The sequence below is a fragment of the Psammomys obesus genome, unplaced genomic scaffold, assembly GCF_907164565.1.
Source record: "Psammomys obesus unplaced genomic scaffold, mPsaObe1.curated_primary_1811, whole genome shotgun sequence".
NCBI classification, from domain to species: Eukaryota; Metazoa; Chordata; class Mammalia; order Rodentia; family Muridae; genus Psammomys; species Psammomys obesus.
The window spans coordinates 35,116,922-35,135,304 of NW_026593286.1; the positions used below are offsets into that span (position 1 = coordinate 35,116,922).

Genomic DNA, 18,383 nt, shown 5'->3' on the forward strand with positions numbered 1-18,383 from the left:
TCTTCTTCTTCTTCTTCTTCTTCTTCTTCTTCTTCTTCTTCTTCTTCCTCTTCCTTCTCCTCTTCTTTCTCCTTCTCCTCTTCCTTCTCCATTTTCTCCTCCTTTTCTCCTTCTCCTTCCTAGTTTTCTCTTCCCATCTTTCTGTATCTGTCTTTCTCTCTCCCTGTTTTGTAGTACCAGGGGATTGAACCCAGGTCTTTGTGAATGCTAAGCAGTCACCCTACCACAGAGGTATACCCCTAGCCAAAGTATTTCTCTATTACTTCTCTACTTTCATCTCATTTCTAGTTTAACAAGTCTGCTGATTTAAGACACAAGTCATTTAAGATTTTCAAAATTTTAAATCTTGTGCCATTTTTTGAGACTACCAAGTGTCTATTTTTTTCAAAGATACAAATGGCAGACTTAGACTTTCTAGGTATAGTCACAATTGTTTTGCTCAGCACAGTATAGAGTTTCCATCATTCTGAAGTGCTTTAAGTTAATCCACTAGATTTGTAGAGTCTCATTTGCAGACAAATCTAAAAAATGACTATAAAATGTAGGTGAGCCAATGTACTGCTTTTTTCTTATCTGCCTGAATCCATGTTTCTTTCTCTTCGCTCTGACTGTTTTGGTGACCTTCATTCCCCCATTTTATACAGCACCATGTCCAAAGTAAACCTCCTGCTGCTCTGGGCTGCCCTGGCACTGACCAGCCAGGTACATGGAGACACTCTGAGAAATAAAGACATGTGGAAGCCACTGAGCAACCCCAGAAACAGAGAACTGGTAAGGACAGACCTGGGGAAACTCACTGAGGAATGTACTGGTATCTCTCAAGAATTCTAAGGAGGCAATCAAGGGTTAAGAAGATTCTCATCAGGAGAGGACTAGATTGTGCTCTCCTGGTAGCTGGCATTCTGGTATTTCTCTAGCCAATTTACATTGTTTCTATATGGAGAAGAAGATTCTCATCAGGAGAGGACTAGATTATGCTCTCCTGGTAGCTGGCATTCTGGTATTTCTCTAGCCAATTTACATTGTTTCTATATGGAGATACGAGTTTATATTAGAAGTGAGTTTTTATATATACAGCACATCCCATTTGTAAGTGATATCATATATACACCAACCTTACAGCATTGATTTCTGAACACATACACAATGAAAAGGGTATTGGGATTTAGCTCAGTTATAGAGAGCTTGCCTGGCATGCACAAAGACCTGGGTTTGATCCCCAGAATAGGAGAAAAAAGGGGGAGGGGGTGAGGAGGAGATGGAGAGAAGAGGAGAGGGCAAGCAGGAGAGAATTGGTTTTTGTTAGGCATCTACTGAATCCCACAACAGTATTTGCAAAACTTATTTGCAGAAATTGTAAGTTGCCCCTGTGCAGTTATAAATTTCAAGCAAATGGGTATCTAGAAAATAGAATTAAAAAGATAAGTAAAATACTCTTAAGAGTATGCCCAGGTCTATTTCAATTGTAGTTTTTCAAAAGAAAGTGATGTGAGCTAAAACAATGTACGCTTCCAGCAATCAAGCAGTCTGCTTCAACCTGCTCATTTGCAGGTTGAAGGGTTTGTGGAAACTGAGACAGGATAATAAGTGGGCCTCCTCAGGCAGAGGCAAATGGAGCCGATTGCTCTGGAGTTCAGCTTCAGCTCTGATCGTGTGCTCAGGGGTGGTTCACTGTGGGTCTCTGCCTAAAGTGCGACTTAATAATGAATGTATACCTTCCCTGGGTTGCCACCAAGGATGGTGAGAGCCAAAATGTTAGAAAGCAGGCAGGGTTGGGAACAAATGGGGGAAGCTTAATAAGGCCTGTCCAGATTGTCACCTTTCTGCTTCTCGGGTGAGAAGAAAGGGAGAAGAAAGGCCTGGGAAATGGGCAGCCGGCTTTGAGAGGCTGGGTGTTTCATTTATATAGGACACTAAGCATTTTTTGTCTCTTTAGTTTTTCAGAAGCCTTCAGGCCTACTTCAAGGGCAGAGGACTTGATCTTGGGAGCCTTCCAAACACCTTCTCCATGAATGAGGACCCCAGACCTCTCTCTTTCCAGTCGGAACATATCGCTTCTGCATTTGCAGACTATGAAGAGCAGAAAAACTCCCTCCCTGCGTCCCACAAGGGCTGAAAGCTTCTTAGCCTAGGTAAATGCTGTCCCTTCAGTCCCAGGATCTGTTCAAGCATACGGCTCATGTAGTAGAGATTTTGAGAAGATTTCTTAGGCTTAAGTCCTCAAGTTTTAAAATTTTAAGTTCTAAAACTTAAGTCCTTAAGTTTTAATGATACTCATCACTATCAAATATTTAGATTTGTCTCCGGCATTTCATAGTCTGGTTTTTAAAATAAATGGCAGTGATGATGTTGAAGCATGGCTTTTTAGAGAAGTACACTAAAACCATAGTGTTGTCACTCTAGGAATTTTATACTAATGAACTAGCACATACTTTTGCATTTTTTCGGACCTGACCATATAGATAAGTTACATGGAAAATTATATGTAAAGAAATAAGTTAAATTGGTGTCTTAAAATAGATGGCAAAGTTAAATGAGTGGCGGGACAAGGGCTGTGCATGTCTCTGCCCCTGACCTTCTTCACCTAGAAAAGCAAGTTACAGTATTAGCAAAGATGGCATTTTTCTTATAGGGAAGCATTTAAAATATATTTATAATTAAGATTTTAATTAATTTTTTTTGCATTCTTATCAAATAGGTATGGTTTTAGAAGCAGCAAGCATGTTACATTCATAACATTATGATTCTAGCCCGTTTAGCTGGACAATAAAGGCAACAGGATCATAATTATAAAATCATTCCCCATTCTTCCAAAAGTATGTGGGAGTCAGCAACCACTGTTCTTTACTTCCTTGGTGAAAGGCTTTCCATAAACGTGAGGACAGAAAATTGTTGTTATTCTAAAAAGATGGGATTTACCATGCGGAATATGTATTTGAATGCTGCCCTAAAGTGAGAAAATGAAACTGTTTCTTCACGCAGAGGCTCTAGGGTATGGAACTCAAGACAAAGAGCAGTTTTCCCTATTGTAATTCCTGCTCGGTGAGGCACAGCAACATCACCACTTCACTATGCAGCACATGGGAAACCTCAGAGGAAGTAGGATAAACACTTCCATGTGACATGGAAGAGCGAATGTGTAAAGGCAGGAGACAAAACACACAGGAAGGACTCAGCTTTGTAGAGGAAACAGCTTCCAGTGTCTCTGATTTATGAGCTCATCTTTTGGTGGTTTGGGGTATTGTTTGGGAGGTCTTTGTGTTATCCAATGCTCTTTGTTGTCCTGCACTGAAATTCTCTCTTGCTTTTTCAGGTGACCATGTGAAAGCTGCAGAAGAGCTTTTTAGTAGAAAATTCAACTATGACTGAAGTCTTGTGTGTGTGCATTTCCCTTCTGTATTAGTCAGTTTAGAGTTATTTTATCTACATTTCCAGATTTTATATGTAAACAGTTGGACCTTTGCAACATATGATAATGACATGCATATTTCAGTGTTTTCCCCTTTTATGACTGTAATTATTGAGTGGGAGATTGCATGTATTTGAAGGAGTTACAAAAATACCACATGTGAAATGATATAATTTTCCTAGTTAGTTTATTGAAACATGCTTCAAGTTGTTTTTTAATATTTATTATATATTATCAAACAGTATTTTTATTTAAACAAGATGTGCTTATTTGCTGCTATAGTATATTGTATGTAATAATAGGGACTCAGCCCTGTTTAGAGCAGCGTATCATGTAATAGGGTTTCAGAGTTAGGATTTTTTTCATAGAAAGACGATGCAGCCCTACTCTAGCATGTTCCCTGAGAGCGTTGCTGCTAGTGCTATCGTCAGTGAGGGCGATGAACACCCAAATGGACTTGAAATAGAAAGCAAAGGGATTCTATTTGCCGTAAGGTCTCTGCGAGATGCTTTTACGATGTGTTCAAGGGTAGAGACTGTCCATGTCAAATAGCTCAGCCTTACTTTAAGTGCAAGTCACTCTACAAGGGACAGTAGCAGAGGACGAATTCCCCACTCCTCCTATCCAGCCACTCTCCTTGTCATAACTCACACCAAGCCATTCCCATTCCCATATTTTCATTTGACATAGCTGCTTTTCCTGTCGGCGTTTTTATGAATGGTGGCAATGTTTTCTGTATGATCCAAGCGAGAAACATTGTACTAGAATTTACACAGCAGTGTCCTGGTATTTCAAGACAGCTTACTGTAACTTTGTGTGGACTGTTGATGTTTAATACAAAGAATAAAATATTTGTGCAAGAACAAGTTCTGATGTGTTTGTGAGCAGAAACCATTATGTGGTTCGTTTGTTGTTCTCTAGAACCTAGCACAATGTCAGTCATGTAGCAAGTGTTTAATGAATACTTGTTAAATTCAAGTGCGTCTTCCATCCTTCACACAATACTAAACATAAACTAAAGCAAAAGCTGATTTAGTGAAGAAGATTATTAGTCACCATTTAAAAATATAAGTAATTATTAGTGAGTTATTCTTCATTAAAGTATAGCAGCTTATTCAGGTAAGTGGCTGGATGAGGGGTTCCTCTCTACCACGGAGTTCCTAAATGGAACTAGAGACTCATTTTTCCTTTTCTAGCATCACTTCTAATCTATGTGAGTACTTATTAATTTCAAAGTCCTCAAAACTAATGGGTACCCACGGGAGACTTTTAGCTATGAGCTTGTAAATCACAAGGCAGAGGTATGTACCCTTCAGCTTAAAGATTCCTCCTCAGGGTATCTGTGTGTCCCACGCTGGTTTTAATTTAATAAAGGTAGTACTACTGGCAGTTGGAGAAGGCTGTCTTCACAACATGAGACTGTTCATACGCTTGTTCCTCAGACCCTTCATGTTAGAACCCCCTTCAACTCTGCCCTATGGTTTTGCTGTGCAGAACCTCTCCACACACATTTCTAAAGCCCACAGAAAAGAGAACACGTTCACAGGAGGTCCAGAGTTGAAGAGTTTCCTCAATTGGAAGCAAATGTACTTCAAGAGCCATAGACTGACAAGAGTCCTTTAGTGCATCTCTATAGATAGGTCCTTGGCAGCCTTTCCACCCTGACTTTGAACCTCTTCAGTGAGGATTCTATTTCCAGGATATGGCCTCTTGTCCTCTGTTCTGGATCTAGTGTGGTCGCCGGTTTCTGGGAGTGTTGAAGATTTTTATCCTACTTGCAAAATCCTACTCTTCTACCTTTCATCAGTCCTGATAGGCAATGAGACGACTGGACAGAGACCCAGAGGCTCAGGTGGGGCAGGGGGCATAATTCATGCTTTCATGGGGCTCTCAGGCTTGCTTTACTGAAGGAGGCATGTGAACATGGGCCCAGGGGTTTAGGAGATGCCCCTTTACTATGAGACTGCCAGGAGAAACAGGCCCAACTTTTGCCCCAGAGGGGAAGAGTATCTATCCTTTGTTCGTTTGTTTTGCTTTTGCTCCCCCACCCCAAGACTGGATTTCTCTGTGTAACTGCCAGTGGCTGTCTTATAGCTCTCTTAGTAGACCAGGCTAGCCTTGAACTCACAGAGATCCTCCTGCCTGTGCCCCCCACGTGCTGGGATTAAAGGTGGTGTGCACCACCACACCTGCTTGAAAATAGTGTATTAGAAAACAAGTGTAGGCCAGGTGTGTCCATACACAGTTTTAACCCTGCACTCAAGAGGCAGAGGCAGAGGCAGGTGAATATCTGAGAGTTTAAGTCTAGCCTGCTCGTCATAGTAAGTTTCAGGAGAGGAGGCGAGACAGAGACAGAGAGAGAGAGAGAGAGAGAGAGAGAGAGAGAGAGAGAGATGGAGAGAGGGAGGGAGGAAAGGAGGGAGGGAGGGAAGGGGAGACAGCGGCAGTGACAGACAGACAGAGACATCTACTTTTCATGATGTTTGATCTACAAAGATGAAGTTCAGGAGAGAAGACTCTCATGCTTTTGCAGAAGAGTAAGAAGCCCATGGGAAAACAGTGTTCCTAGGAGCATCACAACTCTTCCTGTGTACTTCTCTAACAAGAGAGTGAAGTCACCACTCTGTACTCTTTTAATTCAATTGATCATGGTATAAATTCAATGCTCTGCTTCCTTTCCATCTTGAATCTCAAAAATCAGTCTGAAAGACCAAAATGTTTCTTGTTGGCATTTTCATGATTGCTGTAAGAATTGGGATTCATCTCAAGGTAATGTGGCTGCCTCTGACTCACCAGTGTACAAATCACTATAAGGAAGTCGAAAATGAAAAACAAGTTAGGTTTTAAGACACTCTGTTATATTCCGACCTCTAAAAATACTTCCATGTCCTGGAGATGCTCCTTAGCAGGACATATCTCCTCCCACCTCCATCACAAACCTCTTCCTCTTTAATATGTATCTGCGTCTGTTGACTTGTGAGGCTCATTTTTCCAGCAGTCAACAATAACAGAAACCAGCCTAAGCACTGGGTCCTAGGAGAGTCTTTTCCTTTCCAAGTAACCGCCCCTCACTCTCTTTCTCTTTCCGCCTTCGAGTTAGTCTGGAGACAGCCATAGATTCTTAGGCACAGTTCCTCAACTGTGTGAAGATTTCAGGAGAGTAAACTTCATAGTGGTTTCTGGGCATTAAATTAACATCACTCCATCTGCCAGTGTATGTTTTCATGCCTGTGTAGAACACTGAGGATCCTTCCTCAGGAGAAACACAGGGACTCCTAAAAATGAGATAGTTTTCTGCCACACCCCTACAGATCCCCTTCACCTGGATTATAATAAAGATGGTTAAAGACAGGCTTCCCGTAACTTATCTCTGAAGCCAGAACTATGCTGAACTCAACTCCTTTGCCCAAAGTTCCAAAAGCTCTTGGAGTTTCATTCAACTTGATTCACAAATGTTTGGAATACATGCTATTAGGTTAGTTGCGTTTATAATGACACATAAGCTAATGTTCCTAATGGTCTCAGTGTTTATAGGTAGTGTCTCTAGAACAGGATAAAGAACAAGCTATAATACAAGATAAGATGCAAATCACAAGAGCTCCTAGGAGTCGAAAATAATGTTCTCCCTCTCCCTCCCTCTCCTGTGTATGCATATGCATGTTTGACCTCTCTCCCCCAATCCCTTCCTCTCCTCCTCCGCCCCGCTCTCCCCCGCCCGCCTCTCCCCATCTTAAACCTTTCCTCCTCAGGTTTTGCCTTTTTTTTTTTTAAAATATATCTTCTGTGGTTTATTACTATCCCCACCCCTCTTCCTTTTTCTTCTCTTACAGGTTTCTAAAGCTTATTTTGAGAGATATATGTAACAGGCAAAACAGTAAGACGCCCCGTATGAAGAGTCTGATCCCCTTTAAAAGTTTGAATATTCGGGACAAAAAAGTTGATTGGTGTTAGAGATAGAAATTCAGGCAAATGCTCTACCACTGTGCTGCACCCCCAGATCAAAAGTTTCTCTCAACCGCAACCCCAAGAGAGGCCGGTGCCTGAAAGATGCCTTTGGATGCTCCCGGTCTGTAGGAGGAGGCCCTGGGCCTAGCGTGCCGGCGGAACTCGAGCGCGCGGTAGCGGCGCGGGCCGGGACGGTTTCCGGGACGGACGCCGCGTCCGACTCTCCGTGGTGCCCTGTAGGGCCTGAGAGCTTTCGCCGGTTTCCCGGCCCGCTTTCGCCGCTTCGGCTCCGCAGACATGTCGGGGTTCAGCCCAGAACTTATCGACTACCTGGAAGGGAAAATCTCCTTTGAAGAATTCGAAAGGCGGAGAGAAGAGAGAAAAACCCGGGAGAAGAAAGTGAGCTGCTGGGCCCCGGTGCTCCTCCGTCTTGTTTTCTCTAAACAGCGGCGTGGGTTGCCCAGGGTGGGCCGGGGACCCCGACAGCTTCTTCCTCCCCCAGAAACTCCGATTTTCACCCCCACCCCGGTACTCGGCGCCCCTAAAGACATCCCCTCACCCAAAAGCTTTCTTCGATGGGCGCTAACCTACCCCGCCCCCACAATAAGTGTTGATTGGCTGATAGCCCAATGCCCTCCAGCTAACCTGGAACCAGGGTAGTCTTGACTAGTTCTAAACGTGGCCTTGCCACTAGGTTGTGACCGTGGTGGGGTGCTGTGCGTCACCATTCTCTCAGAAGGAGGCCCTTTGCTTTTCTTGTATGTACAGTGGTGTTGGGGATCAAAGCCCCCCCCCCCCCCCATTGAGCTACACCCCTGGAGCGACTATTTTTGAGGAGTTTTGGTGGTGTGATTTTTATTCTACACATAAAAGTGAACTTAACTGTTTGATAACGGGGACATCGTTTTACTTTGTTTTTCAGAGTTTAGTAAATATCTGAGCTTTTAAATAGTTTATTGTTTATTCGAAGGCCTCGGGAACATAAAATCTGTTGACCCTTTTGAAGTTAACTAGTGGTTTCTTGATTCATGGACTTCTAAGCACCCTATGTTTTATTTAAGGTGTTAGATTAATGAAATTATTTTAATTTATTCTATACATATTTGCAAATGACTTACATTAACTAAACTTAAGTACTTCGAAGTGCTTTGAAACTATTCAAATTTAGAATCCACATACTTGGAGTGGAAGTTCAGCTTTTATAAAGATAAAAAAAATGCCCTATCCGAGGCAGAGAGAGTTAACTCTGCGTTAGTTTATGGAACTGTTTAACTGATTTCCAATCACAGAGTGTTCAGGAAAAAGGAAAATCATCCCCTGAAGAAAACCCAGATGATTCTGAAGTTCCATCGTCATCAGGAATTGACTCTGCCAAATCCCAGAACAAAGATGCCAATGAAGGTGTGTTGAGCTGGATTGCTGCCAGCTTTAAATGTGAAGAGCACTTAAGCAAAGAAATGTAGTAAACACAGTATTTGCTTTTATTGTAATGATATTCCATTTTTATTACCTAGTTTATCAGTGTTTGGTACATAGTACTGTTTAATGTTGTTTTTTCAAACTGTTGTATGGCATGACTGTTGTTTTGATATAGCTCCAGTGTTGTGAGGTTTAAAATTGATCCCAACATTTGTTTAGGGCCTCTTTATTTTCATTTTCTTTCTTTCTTTTTTTAAAGATTTATTTATTTATTTAATGTATGTGAGTGCTCTGCATCTACATCTGCATGCCAGGAGAGGCTACCAGATCACATTATAGATGGTTGTGAGTCATGGTTGCCTGGAATTGAGCTCAAGACCTCTGGAAGAACAGACAGTGCTCTTAACCACTGAGCCATCTCTGCAGCCCTCTATTCTCATTTTCTAAACTGGCCTCCTCAGTGGGAGACCTTTTCCGGACAGTCCCAAGTTGTATACTGCTGTACAGAATTAGCTGTGCGGGTGGGACTTCACATCCATCGTAAGTCTCTTAGTGTGCTGCCTCACTTCAGCAGACTGTGCTGTTTTTAGTCAACTTGACACACACTGGAGGTACCTAGGCAGAAGGATCTCTTGGCCACAAGACATGTCTGTGTACCATTTTCTTACTGATGGTTGATGTGAAAGGGCCCCCAGCCCAGTACACTATGGGCGGTGCCACTCCTGGTCAGATGGTCTTGGGTTACATAAGAAAGCTGTCTTAGCAAGCTTTGGAAACCATGCCAGTGAGCAGTGTTCCTCCATGGTCTCCGTTCCAGTTCCTACCTCCGGCTTCCTGCCTTGAGCTCCTGCCTTGGCTCTCCTGGCTGATGGACCACAACCTCTAACCCAAATATGCCCTTTCTTTCTTAACTTGTTTTTGGTCACTATTTTATCACAGCGACAAAAAGCAAGCTAGAACACAGCCCTTAGCTTTTCATATCCAGGTATTACAGGACATCCAGACTAATTAAACCTGTCACAGCCTAAATGAGTATCTCAGGGAGTATACGTGTTTATCAGTTTCCAGTGACTGGTGTATTTTTCTAGTGATAGAATGCTTATCCTTATTGTATTCATTGCCCACATCAAATTACTTGGGATACTGGTGTCAGTTAGAATACAGCTTCATGTTTAGGGGGCCTGGCTGGAAAGCTAAACTAAACTCTACTTTTGTGTGGTACTTTCTCTCTGAACAAGTAATCTTCTGCATAGAAAAACTCACTCTTTGTTCCTGAGTTTCTGGACAATGTTGGAAGAAGAGGCAAGGAGACAGGATTGAGCTTTGTGTCTTCCAGGCAAGTGGGATAGGAAAAGGCTGAAGAAACTCTGACAACCTGAGGGCCCTTGCTTATCTGTTTAGGGAAAGGTGAGCTCTTCAGTAAACAGTTTAGTATCAGGTTCAATTACAGCAGCAGAACCACTAGGTGACTGCCAGCCTTACTGTTAACTCAGTTAACCTTTTAACTCAGAGGTTAAGAGCACTGGCTGTTCTTCCAAAAGGTCATGAGTTCAATTCCAGCAACCACGTATGGCTCATAAACATCTATAATGAGATCTGGTGCCCTCTTCTGGTGTATAGGCATACATGCAGGTGAACAGTGTATAAATAATAGAATTATGTCTTTTTCTTTGATGTTTCTGTATACCAATTCTTAAGGTTGTTTTCTATATACCACACAGCCTCGGCCTTTTAAATGTCATTTACAGTTCATTATTGCTGATACATAAAACTACCCCTCTGTGATCCTATGTACTAGGGAGGCTCTGACAGATGGATCCCAGGTTCAAGACCATTCTAGGCTACAGAATGAGTTCAAGGCCAGTCTGAACTTAGTGAGACTCTTCTCTCAAAAAAAAGGGGGGGGGGGGAGCTGAGGCTATGACTTAGTGTAAAGTATTTACCTAGCAAGGCCCTAGGTTCATTTCCTTATAACTTTTAAAGTCTTGTATCTGATAACCTTGCCAAATAACCATGGAGTCTGACAGTTTGTATGCAAAATCTTTTGGATTATATACAACATGATCATGTCTTCTATAAATAATGGTAATTTTATTTCCTTATGAATGTGTGCATATGCGTGTGTGTGTGCATGTGTGCCCATGTATACATGTGTGGAGGCCAGAAATGATCACTGGGCATTTTCCTTTATCACACTCCAGCTTGTTTTTTGAGCCTGTCTTTATCGCTGTTCTGTTGCTATGAAGAGACACATGACCACAGCAACTCGTATAAAGGAAAGCATTTAATTAGGGGCTGGCTTACAGTTTCAGGGCTTAGTCCATTATCATCCTGGCTGGGATCATGGTGGCATGCAGACATGGTGCTGGAAGTAGCTGATTCTTAAGGCAGAGGGGGACCAGGAGGCCAGGGGACCAGACAGACAGACAGACAGACACAGAGAGAGACTGGGCCTGGGTGGGCTTTTAAAACTTAACCTTTTAAACTTTTAAAGCTTAACCCCAGTGATACTTTCTCAGAGGCCATACCTCCCAATCCTTATCAATAGTGCCACTTCCTGGTGGCAAATATATGAGCCTATGGGGGACATTCTTATTTAAACCATTATACTCACTAAGCCTGGTGCTCATTAATTGGCTATGTCAGTTAACAAGCTCCTGTCTTGGGTTTCAGTTAGAGATCACCATACCACTAGGTTTTCTTGTGTTTTATAATGTGCCTTATAATGTAAAAAAAAAAAAAAAAAAAAAAATCCCTTTCTGCTTTTACCTATCACTGAATGTGCTTTTGATTTTGCTCTTTATTTTGCTTTTTTTGGTTGAGCTATAGAAGGTGAATCAGCCATTCCTGCAGATTAAAAGACATAGCTTTGTGACAGCTTTCTTTTCTGTTTTTTGGTGGGGTGTTTATTTGCTATTTTACTTTCAAAGTTTGTTGCTCTGGTAAGGAATTTGTACTCTGTGAACAGCAATATTTTAAAGTTATTGTACTGATTTTTTTTTTCTCCCCAAACTTTAACATACCATCCCTTAGGAGAAACATCAGATGGAGTGAGTAAGTCAGTTCACAAAGTCTTTGCTTCCATGCTTGGAGAGACTGAAGATGATGAAGAGGAAGAAGAAGAGGAGGAGGAAGAGGAGACACCAGAGCAACCTACCGCAGGAGATGTATTTGTATTGGAGATGGTTCTCAACCGTGAAACCAAAAAAATGATGAAAGTAAGTTGTTAATTATTTTAATATTTATGAAAATGAATGAAAGTGATATAGTCAGTGAAAAGGAAACTTTCAGTTATACTTGGGAAATAGTTCAAAAGTAAGAACAAAAAATGGGAGGCAACTACCATTATTCATTTCTTTCTTTTTAAATTTAATTTTTTCATAGATGTATACTGTATTTACATCACTTCCCACCACATTTTCTCCCTCCAACCCCTCCTGTGTCATCTCTGTGCACTCTCTAAAATCATGGTTTTATAATTATTGTTACGTGTGCGAGAGGTGGGAGAGAATAAATACGTAAGTATACAACATGCTGAGTTCATTTAATTCTGTTACTATGTATATGTACTTGGGATTGGTAATCTATCAGGGTTACCAATCTGATTTTTTCCTTCTCAGCAGCATTGATTACCTATAGCTCTTTCTCTAGGGTTGGGCCCTGTGAGAGGTCTCCCATCCACAGTGCATGTCAGTTGCTATGGTCATTCTTTAGGTGTTATGGTTTATGTTATGTTATGGTTAGGTGTTATGGTATTACGGTTTTGGTTTAGGTTTATGGTCTTTAGGTGTTAACTTAGGTAACCATACTGTTGAGATCTCTTGGGTGTATTTTCACTTTCGTATATAGAAGACACGGTCTCTCAGCAGATGTCCTGGTTCTCTGGTTTTTAAAATGCCCCCTCCCACCCCCATTTCTGCAGTGTTCCCTGAGCTTCAGATAGATGAGTTGTGTTGTAGACTGTCATTTGAGCTCTACATTTTGATCAGCTGTGGCTTTTTGTGATTGTTCCATCTGCTGCAAAAAGAAGCTTCATGATGAGGAGAGCTACACTTGCCTGTGGATGGAGGATGAATATTTAGAACACAGAAGTTATGCTTTTCTTCTCTAGGTTTCATGGCTTCACCAGCTACGAGTACTTGCCCAGCTTTACAGTTACAGCCATGCATTTCCTCTTGTTGGATAAGTTCAATAAGGTGGTGCCCAGCATATATATAGGTGCCATTATTACCTTTTTAAGAGTATCTTGCTGTTCTGGTCATAGCTGTAGTTTCTAGGCTTTACAGCTGAGTATGACTGTTGATTATATTTAGATTATATAAGAGTTTATCTTCTGGGAAGAGTCTTCCAGGTCAGTGCTAGATCTGTTCCTCTATCATCTATCTGGTGTATTTTGTCTTCATCAGGAGAGTCTTACCTTCAATTTCTAGTAGACAGCCAAGGGCCATAACAGTAGTCTATATTGTTTTGCAGGGGTAGGGGGTCCTGTCTTCCCCTGACCAACAACTCAAAAGGATGCTTCTTATGCCTGGCATTGAACTTTTTGTTAGGTAGACTGTCACTCTTGGGGGAAGCATTATCTCTTCCTAGTAGTGTAACTTTATTAAACACAGAAATACACACACACACACACACACACACACACACACACACACACACACACACTCTTACAATTCCCATTGGGTTTTTTTAAACATCTTTTGTTCTACTTCTCCCTCTTCCCCAGGTAAGTCTTCCTCACCTGTTTTTCTGTTTTTCCTTTCAGCACTTTGTCCTGTTCCCATCTCTAGATGTAACAGCCTCCCCTCCTGCCAGGTGCACTGCAGTTTCTCAAGGTCATATGCTCACATCTGAAGATTTGGAGCTAGGATTCATGTGACCTAAAGAGAACATGTGACATTCGTCTTTCTGTGTCTGGGTTACCTCAATATAATATTTTCAAACCCATTTTTTTTAATTGAGTCATTTGTTTTCTTTACTGTCTTTTGATTTCTTTATATATTCTAAATATTAATTGTCTGTCAGATGTGCAGTTGACAAAGAACCTCTCCCACTTCATTGGATTCCTTTTCATTTGGTTGATTGTTCCTGTATAGAAGCTCTTTAGTTTTGTGACGTCCCACTTGTCAATCGTTGGCCCTAATTCCTTGGGAACTGGGGTTCCATTCAAAAATCACTTCCAACACCTGTGTCATGTAGGGTACTGCCTATGTTTTCTTCTAGTAGTTTCAGGGTTAGGTTTCACATTCAGGTCTTTGATCCATTTGGAGTTAATTTTTGTGTAAGGTAGTAGTTTGGGGTTTAATTTTATTCTATATGTGGACATCCAGTTTTCTCAGCACCTTTTTTTAATGATGTCTTTTTCTCCAGTGTATATTTTTGGTATCTTTGTTGAGTATCAGTAGCTGTAGTTCTGTATACTCATATTTGGGTCTTCTGTTTTGTTGAATCGGTCCGCATGTCTGTTCTGTGTCAGTGTCATACTCTTTTTATTATAACTCTACAATTTAGCTTGAAATCTGGAATGGCAGTCCCTCTAGCATTGTGCTTTTTGCTCAGGATTGCTTTGACTGTCTGGTTTATTTTGTGGTTCCATATGAGTTTTAGGATTTTTTTTCCCTGTATTTCTCAGAAGAATGTTTTGGGTATTTTGATTGGGATTGCATTAAATCTGTAAACTGTCTTTGGTAAAATAGTCATTTATACAATTCTGACAATTCATGAGTTAGAGGTCTTTTTGTCTTCCTTAGTCCCTTCAGAGATTTAAAGCTTCATTGTCTTTTATTGTCTTGGTTAGGTTTCTTTCTTTCTTTTTTCTTTTTGTTCTTTCTTTCTTTTCCTTTTTTTTTTTTTTTTTTTTTTTTTTTTTTTTTTTTTTTTTTTTTTTTGAGGTTGTTGTGAATTGTCATTCATTTCTCATGCTTCATTTTGGAGCATTTTATGAAAGACTTAATTGTTTCTGTGTCAAATGTTCTGTAGTTTTGCTACTGAAAGATCCATTGTGTAACTCAGGGTTTTTTTTTTTTTTTTTAAACCCAGTTTATTCTGATGAATTTCAGACTTTCTAGTGTGTGTCCTGCATACAATGTAATGTAACCAGTCTTGTTGCATACTGATGCTGTTGTGTTTATCAGCTGTTTACTAAATTCCTGACCATTTGACAGGATGGAGTTAGTTGTGCTCTGAACTTTCAGCTGTAGGAAGGTTTTTGTTTCTTTTTGGTTTTGCTTTCTTTGGTGTTCCTCTTTGGAGAGTATCATAAAATATTTTTGTTCCTTGCTGCATTTGAATTTGCTTGCTTTGTGTAATTAGACTTAACTTTTAAGGCTTTAGAATTATAAATATAATATTGATAACCTAGTTCTGAGTTTAGAAGAGTAAGAATTTTTAGAGAGAAGTTTCCATTGTGTTTGAACTTTTTTGTGGTTGTTTCTTTTATTTTCTGAGACAGTTTCTCTGTATAGCCTTGGCTGTCCTGGACTCGATTTGTAGGCCTGCCTCTGCCTCCCTGAGTGCTGGGATTATAGACATGTACCACCTCACCCTGCTGTTTTAATCTGAGCATTCTTAATCTCCATATTGTTTTCCCTCTGGACAGGAGAAGAGGCCTCGGAGTAAACTTCCCCGAGCCCTGAGAGGCCTCATGGGTGAAGCCAATATTCGATTTGCTCGAGGAGAACATGAAGAGGCCATATTGATGTGCATGGAAATCATAAGACAAGGTGCTTTCTGAGGGGTCTTGTTGATGATGCTGATAGTTAAGTGGTTGGCTTTTTAAACACATGGGGAAGCAGTTGATGTGCTGTTGAGAAAATCCTTCAGAAGTTAGAGGTGACTGTAGCAATGCTAACCTGCCACTTTTCCCGTGATAGGTGTTACTAGCAATGAAACCACAGGATGGGATTCAGTGAAAGTATGTAATGTCTTTCGAACTCTCTCTCGTTCCTCCCTTTTCTTTCAACTGTTCATTTTAGAAGTTTTAGGCTTTTATAGCATGAATCTTTTTAAGTTAGCCAATATATCTATTTCTCTCTTTTGTGTTGTGGTTTGAATCTACACCTTTCTGCACTCTGGGTGGTGCTCTACCAAGCTATGCCCTCAGTGCTGTTAATTTTTTTTTTAATGGTGAGCATATTATGTTAAAAATAACTTGAAGAACATTCTGATGAATTTCATAATTTTTAATATTTATTCCTTTTGGTTTCATTTTCTAGATTAGGTAGTGCTAAATTATTTCTATCTCTCTTTTGGTAACATACATTTAAGTTCATCACTTTAATCTTTCCATTAAATGGCACATCTTTGTATCACATTACTTTTGTGGTTGCTATCAGTTGCCCTGCAGTGTACCTTGGGCAGTTGTTATACAACAAATGTATTCTTTCAGTATCGTGGCATTTTCTTTTAGTTATATTTGGTCCTTTTGTAAGTCTTACTATAATTTCTAGGCTTATTCATTATGGTAACTTGTGGCTACTACGTATGTCCCCAGCCCATTAGAAATAAGATTAACTAAGCACTTCTTTAGAAAATGTTTGGTTTTTATTGTCTAATATTATTTATTTCAGCTTATAACTTTATTTTGGGAAGTATTTTTTGAAAAGTCTCCGACAGTTTTTGAGATTTTTTTCCCCCATAAATAGTGTTTTAGAAACCAGGCAGTGGTGACATATGTCTTTAATGTCAGCTCTTGGGAAGCAGAGGCAGGTGGATCTTTGTGAGTTCGAGTCCAGCCTGGTATACAGAGCAAGTTCTAGGACAGCCAGAACTCCACAGAGAAGCCCTGTCTCGAAAAACAAAACAAAACAAAACAAATTATAAATATAGCTTAATCATTACATTTGACATATTTGAAGTGCTGTTTGGGTACCTTGTGTGCATCTACCCTCTATGGTGCAGGAGCTTGAAACAGTGAAAGTTCATCCTCACTGATGTGACTGATGCTTCTTGTGGGGAATTGCCAAGTTTTTAGGCCATATTTAGCCTTAGTAACAGAAGACTTTAATAAGGATAGCGTGGTAGGAAGTAAGGTTTTTATGAAATTGTATTTTGTTAAAAGAAAATGACAGTTTAAAAATGATGTTGAGCATGATGGTGCTTGCTTTTAGGTTCTAGAACTAGGGAGGCTGTGGGCATCTCAGGTTTGTGACTGACCATGTCTACATGGTACATATGAGATCAGCCTGAGCTAGGTAGCAAGGATCCATTCCTAAAACAAGTAAATAATAAATAATAAGTGGCTAAGAGTGTTTGAAAATAAAGAAAACATGTAGTGTTTTATATTATTAAGTTATGTTGAATAGTTTTTATAATTCTTTTGGACTGATTTAGACGTTAGTTATTAGGAAAAATATCTATAGTTAGAACTGTAGCATCTATATCAGCTTAAGCCTATTCCTTTATCCAATGTAATCTATTTTATGTTCTCTCTTATTATTATAGCTCCTTTGGCTTATGAGCCATTCTCTACACTTGCCATGATATACGAGGACCAAGGTGACATGGAGAAATCGTTGCAGTTTGAGCTGATTGCTGCACATTTAAATCCCAGTGACACAGAAGAATGGGTTAGGTTGGCAGAAATGTCTCTGGAACAAGATAACATTAAGCAGGCTATTTTTTGCTATACAAAAGGTAATGGCAGTCTCCTTGTTTTATTAGGTATTACATGACAGGTCATTAGTGCATTGGGGGGTTATGTTGTTAGCCCAAGTGTATATGTTCTTTTTCTCTTTTTTAATTAAAATTTTTTTGAGAATATTTTACATGAGAACTGTGTATCACTTCTGCTTTCTCTCTCCCCTTTAGTTCCTCAGTTCCTTTCATGTTGACCTCCCAATTCATGTTCACCTCTTAGTGTGTCTTTACATAAATGTGTGTATGTATATATGTATATAGAAATGCATATCTACATGTATACACACACACACACACATATATATGTAAACCACATATAATACATACACATATATAAAGCCTGCTAAGTCCATGTAGCCTTACTTGTACATGTATGTGGCCAGGGCTAACCACATGGGATAAGGCAGTACCTCCCGCCTCACTGGAGGAAGATTCTCCCTCTCTCAGTGTCCATTCACACCTATAGATCTTCATGCACAATTTTCTTCATCCATGTTGGCTTATCGGCTAGCAGTCATTATGCTGGTCTTGTTCAGGCAATCATATTAAGGGTTTGTTGGTGCATTTTTCATGTTGTGTCTAGGGTGCACTGTCTCACAGCAAACATCCAGGTTCCCTGGCTCTCTAATCTTTCCACCTCATCTTCTGTGATTTTCCCTGAGGCTTAGATATAGAGGTGTGCTGTAGAAGTATTAGTTATAGAACAGGTTGTTTCTTGTATTTGTTGAATTACGTCTTATAGTCTGTTATGCTGTATAGCTGGAGCCCTCTGTTCTCATGTTTATTTGTGACTCACTTCATATTGTGTTGCATAGAGCACAAAATTAGTGGCTGAACAGTACGTTAGATTTCCCACTGTGCCCAGTGTTGCTTTCAGGCTGTTAACTTTTGTGACTTGAGCGACCAAATTAGGATTAGTGCAGAAAGTCAAGTCAGGTCTTAGATCAAGCCCAGTCAAGAATTCTTACGAAGA

At 40.3% G+C, this 18,383-nt stretch overlaps 2 protein-coding genes across 2 annotated transcripts in view; both read left to right on the forward strand.

The window, feature by feature from the left end:
* CUNH2orf66 (chromosome unknown C2orf66 homolog) overlaps positions 1 to 3,429 on the forward strand; it is a 3,714-nt gene extending 285 nt beyond the window's left edge. Inside the window, exons 2-4 of the mRNA XM_055617092.1 lie at positions 645 to 771; positions 1,937 to 2,132; positions 3,314 to 3,429. Coding sequence (XP_055473067.1) covers positions 649 to 771; positions 1,937 to 2,116 — 303 coding nt within the window. The 5' untranslated portion in view covers positions 645 to 648 and the 3' untranslated portion in view covers positions 2,117 to 2,132; positions 3,314 to 3,429. The remainder of the gene's footprint in view (positions 1 to 644; positions 772 to 1,936; positions 2,133 to 3,313) is intronic.
* A 4,151-nt stretch (positions 3,430 to 7,580) lies between these two features.
* Gtf3c3 (general transcription factor IIIC subunit 3) overlaps positions 7,581 to 18,383 on the forward strand; it is a 36,648-nt gene continuing 25,845 nt past the window's right edge. The window contains exons 1-5 of the mRNA XM_055616653.1: positions 7,581 to 7,753; positions 8,644 to 8,755; positions 11,807 to 11,991; positions 15,372 to 15,495; positions 17,216 to 17,407. Coding sequence (XP_055472628.1) covers positions 7,652 to 7,753; positions 8,644 to 8,755; positions 11,807 to 11,991; positions 15,372 to 15,495; positions 17,216 to 17,407 — 715 coding nt within the window. The 5' untranslated portion in view covers positions 7,581 to 7,651. The remainder of the gene's footprint in view (positions 7,754 to 8,643; positions 8,756 to 11,806; positions 11,992 to 15,371; positions 15,496 to 17,215; positions 17,408 to 18,383) is intronic.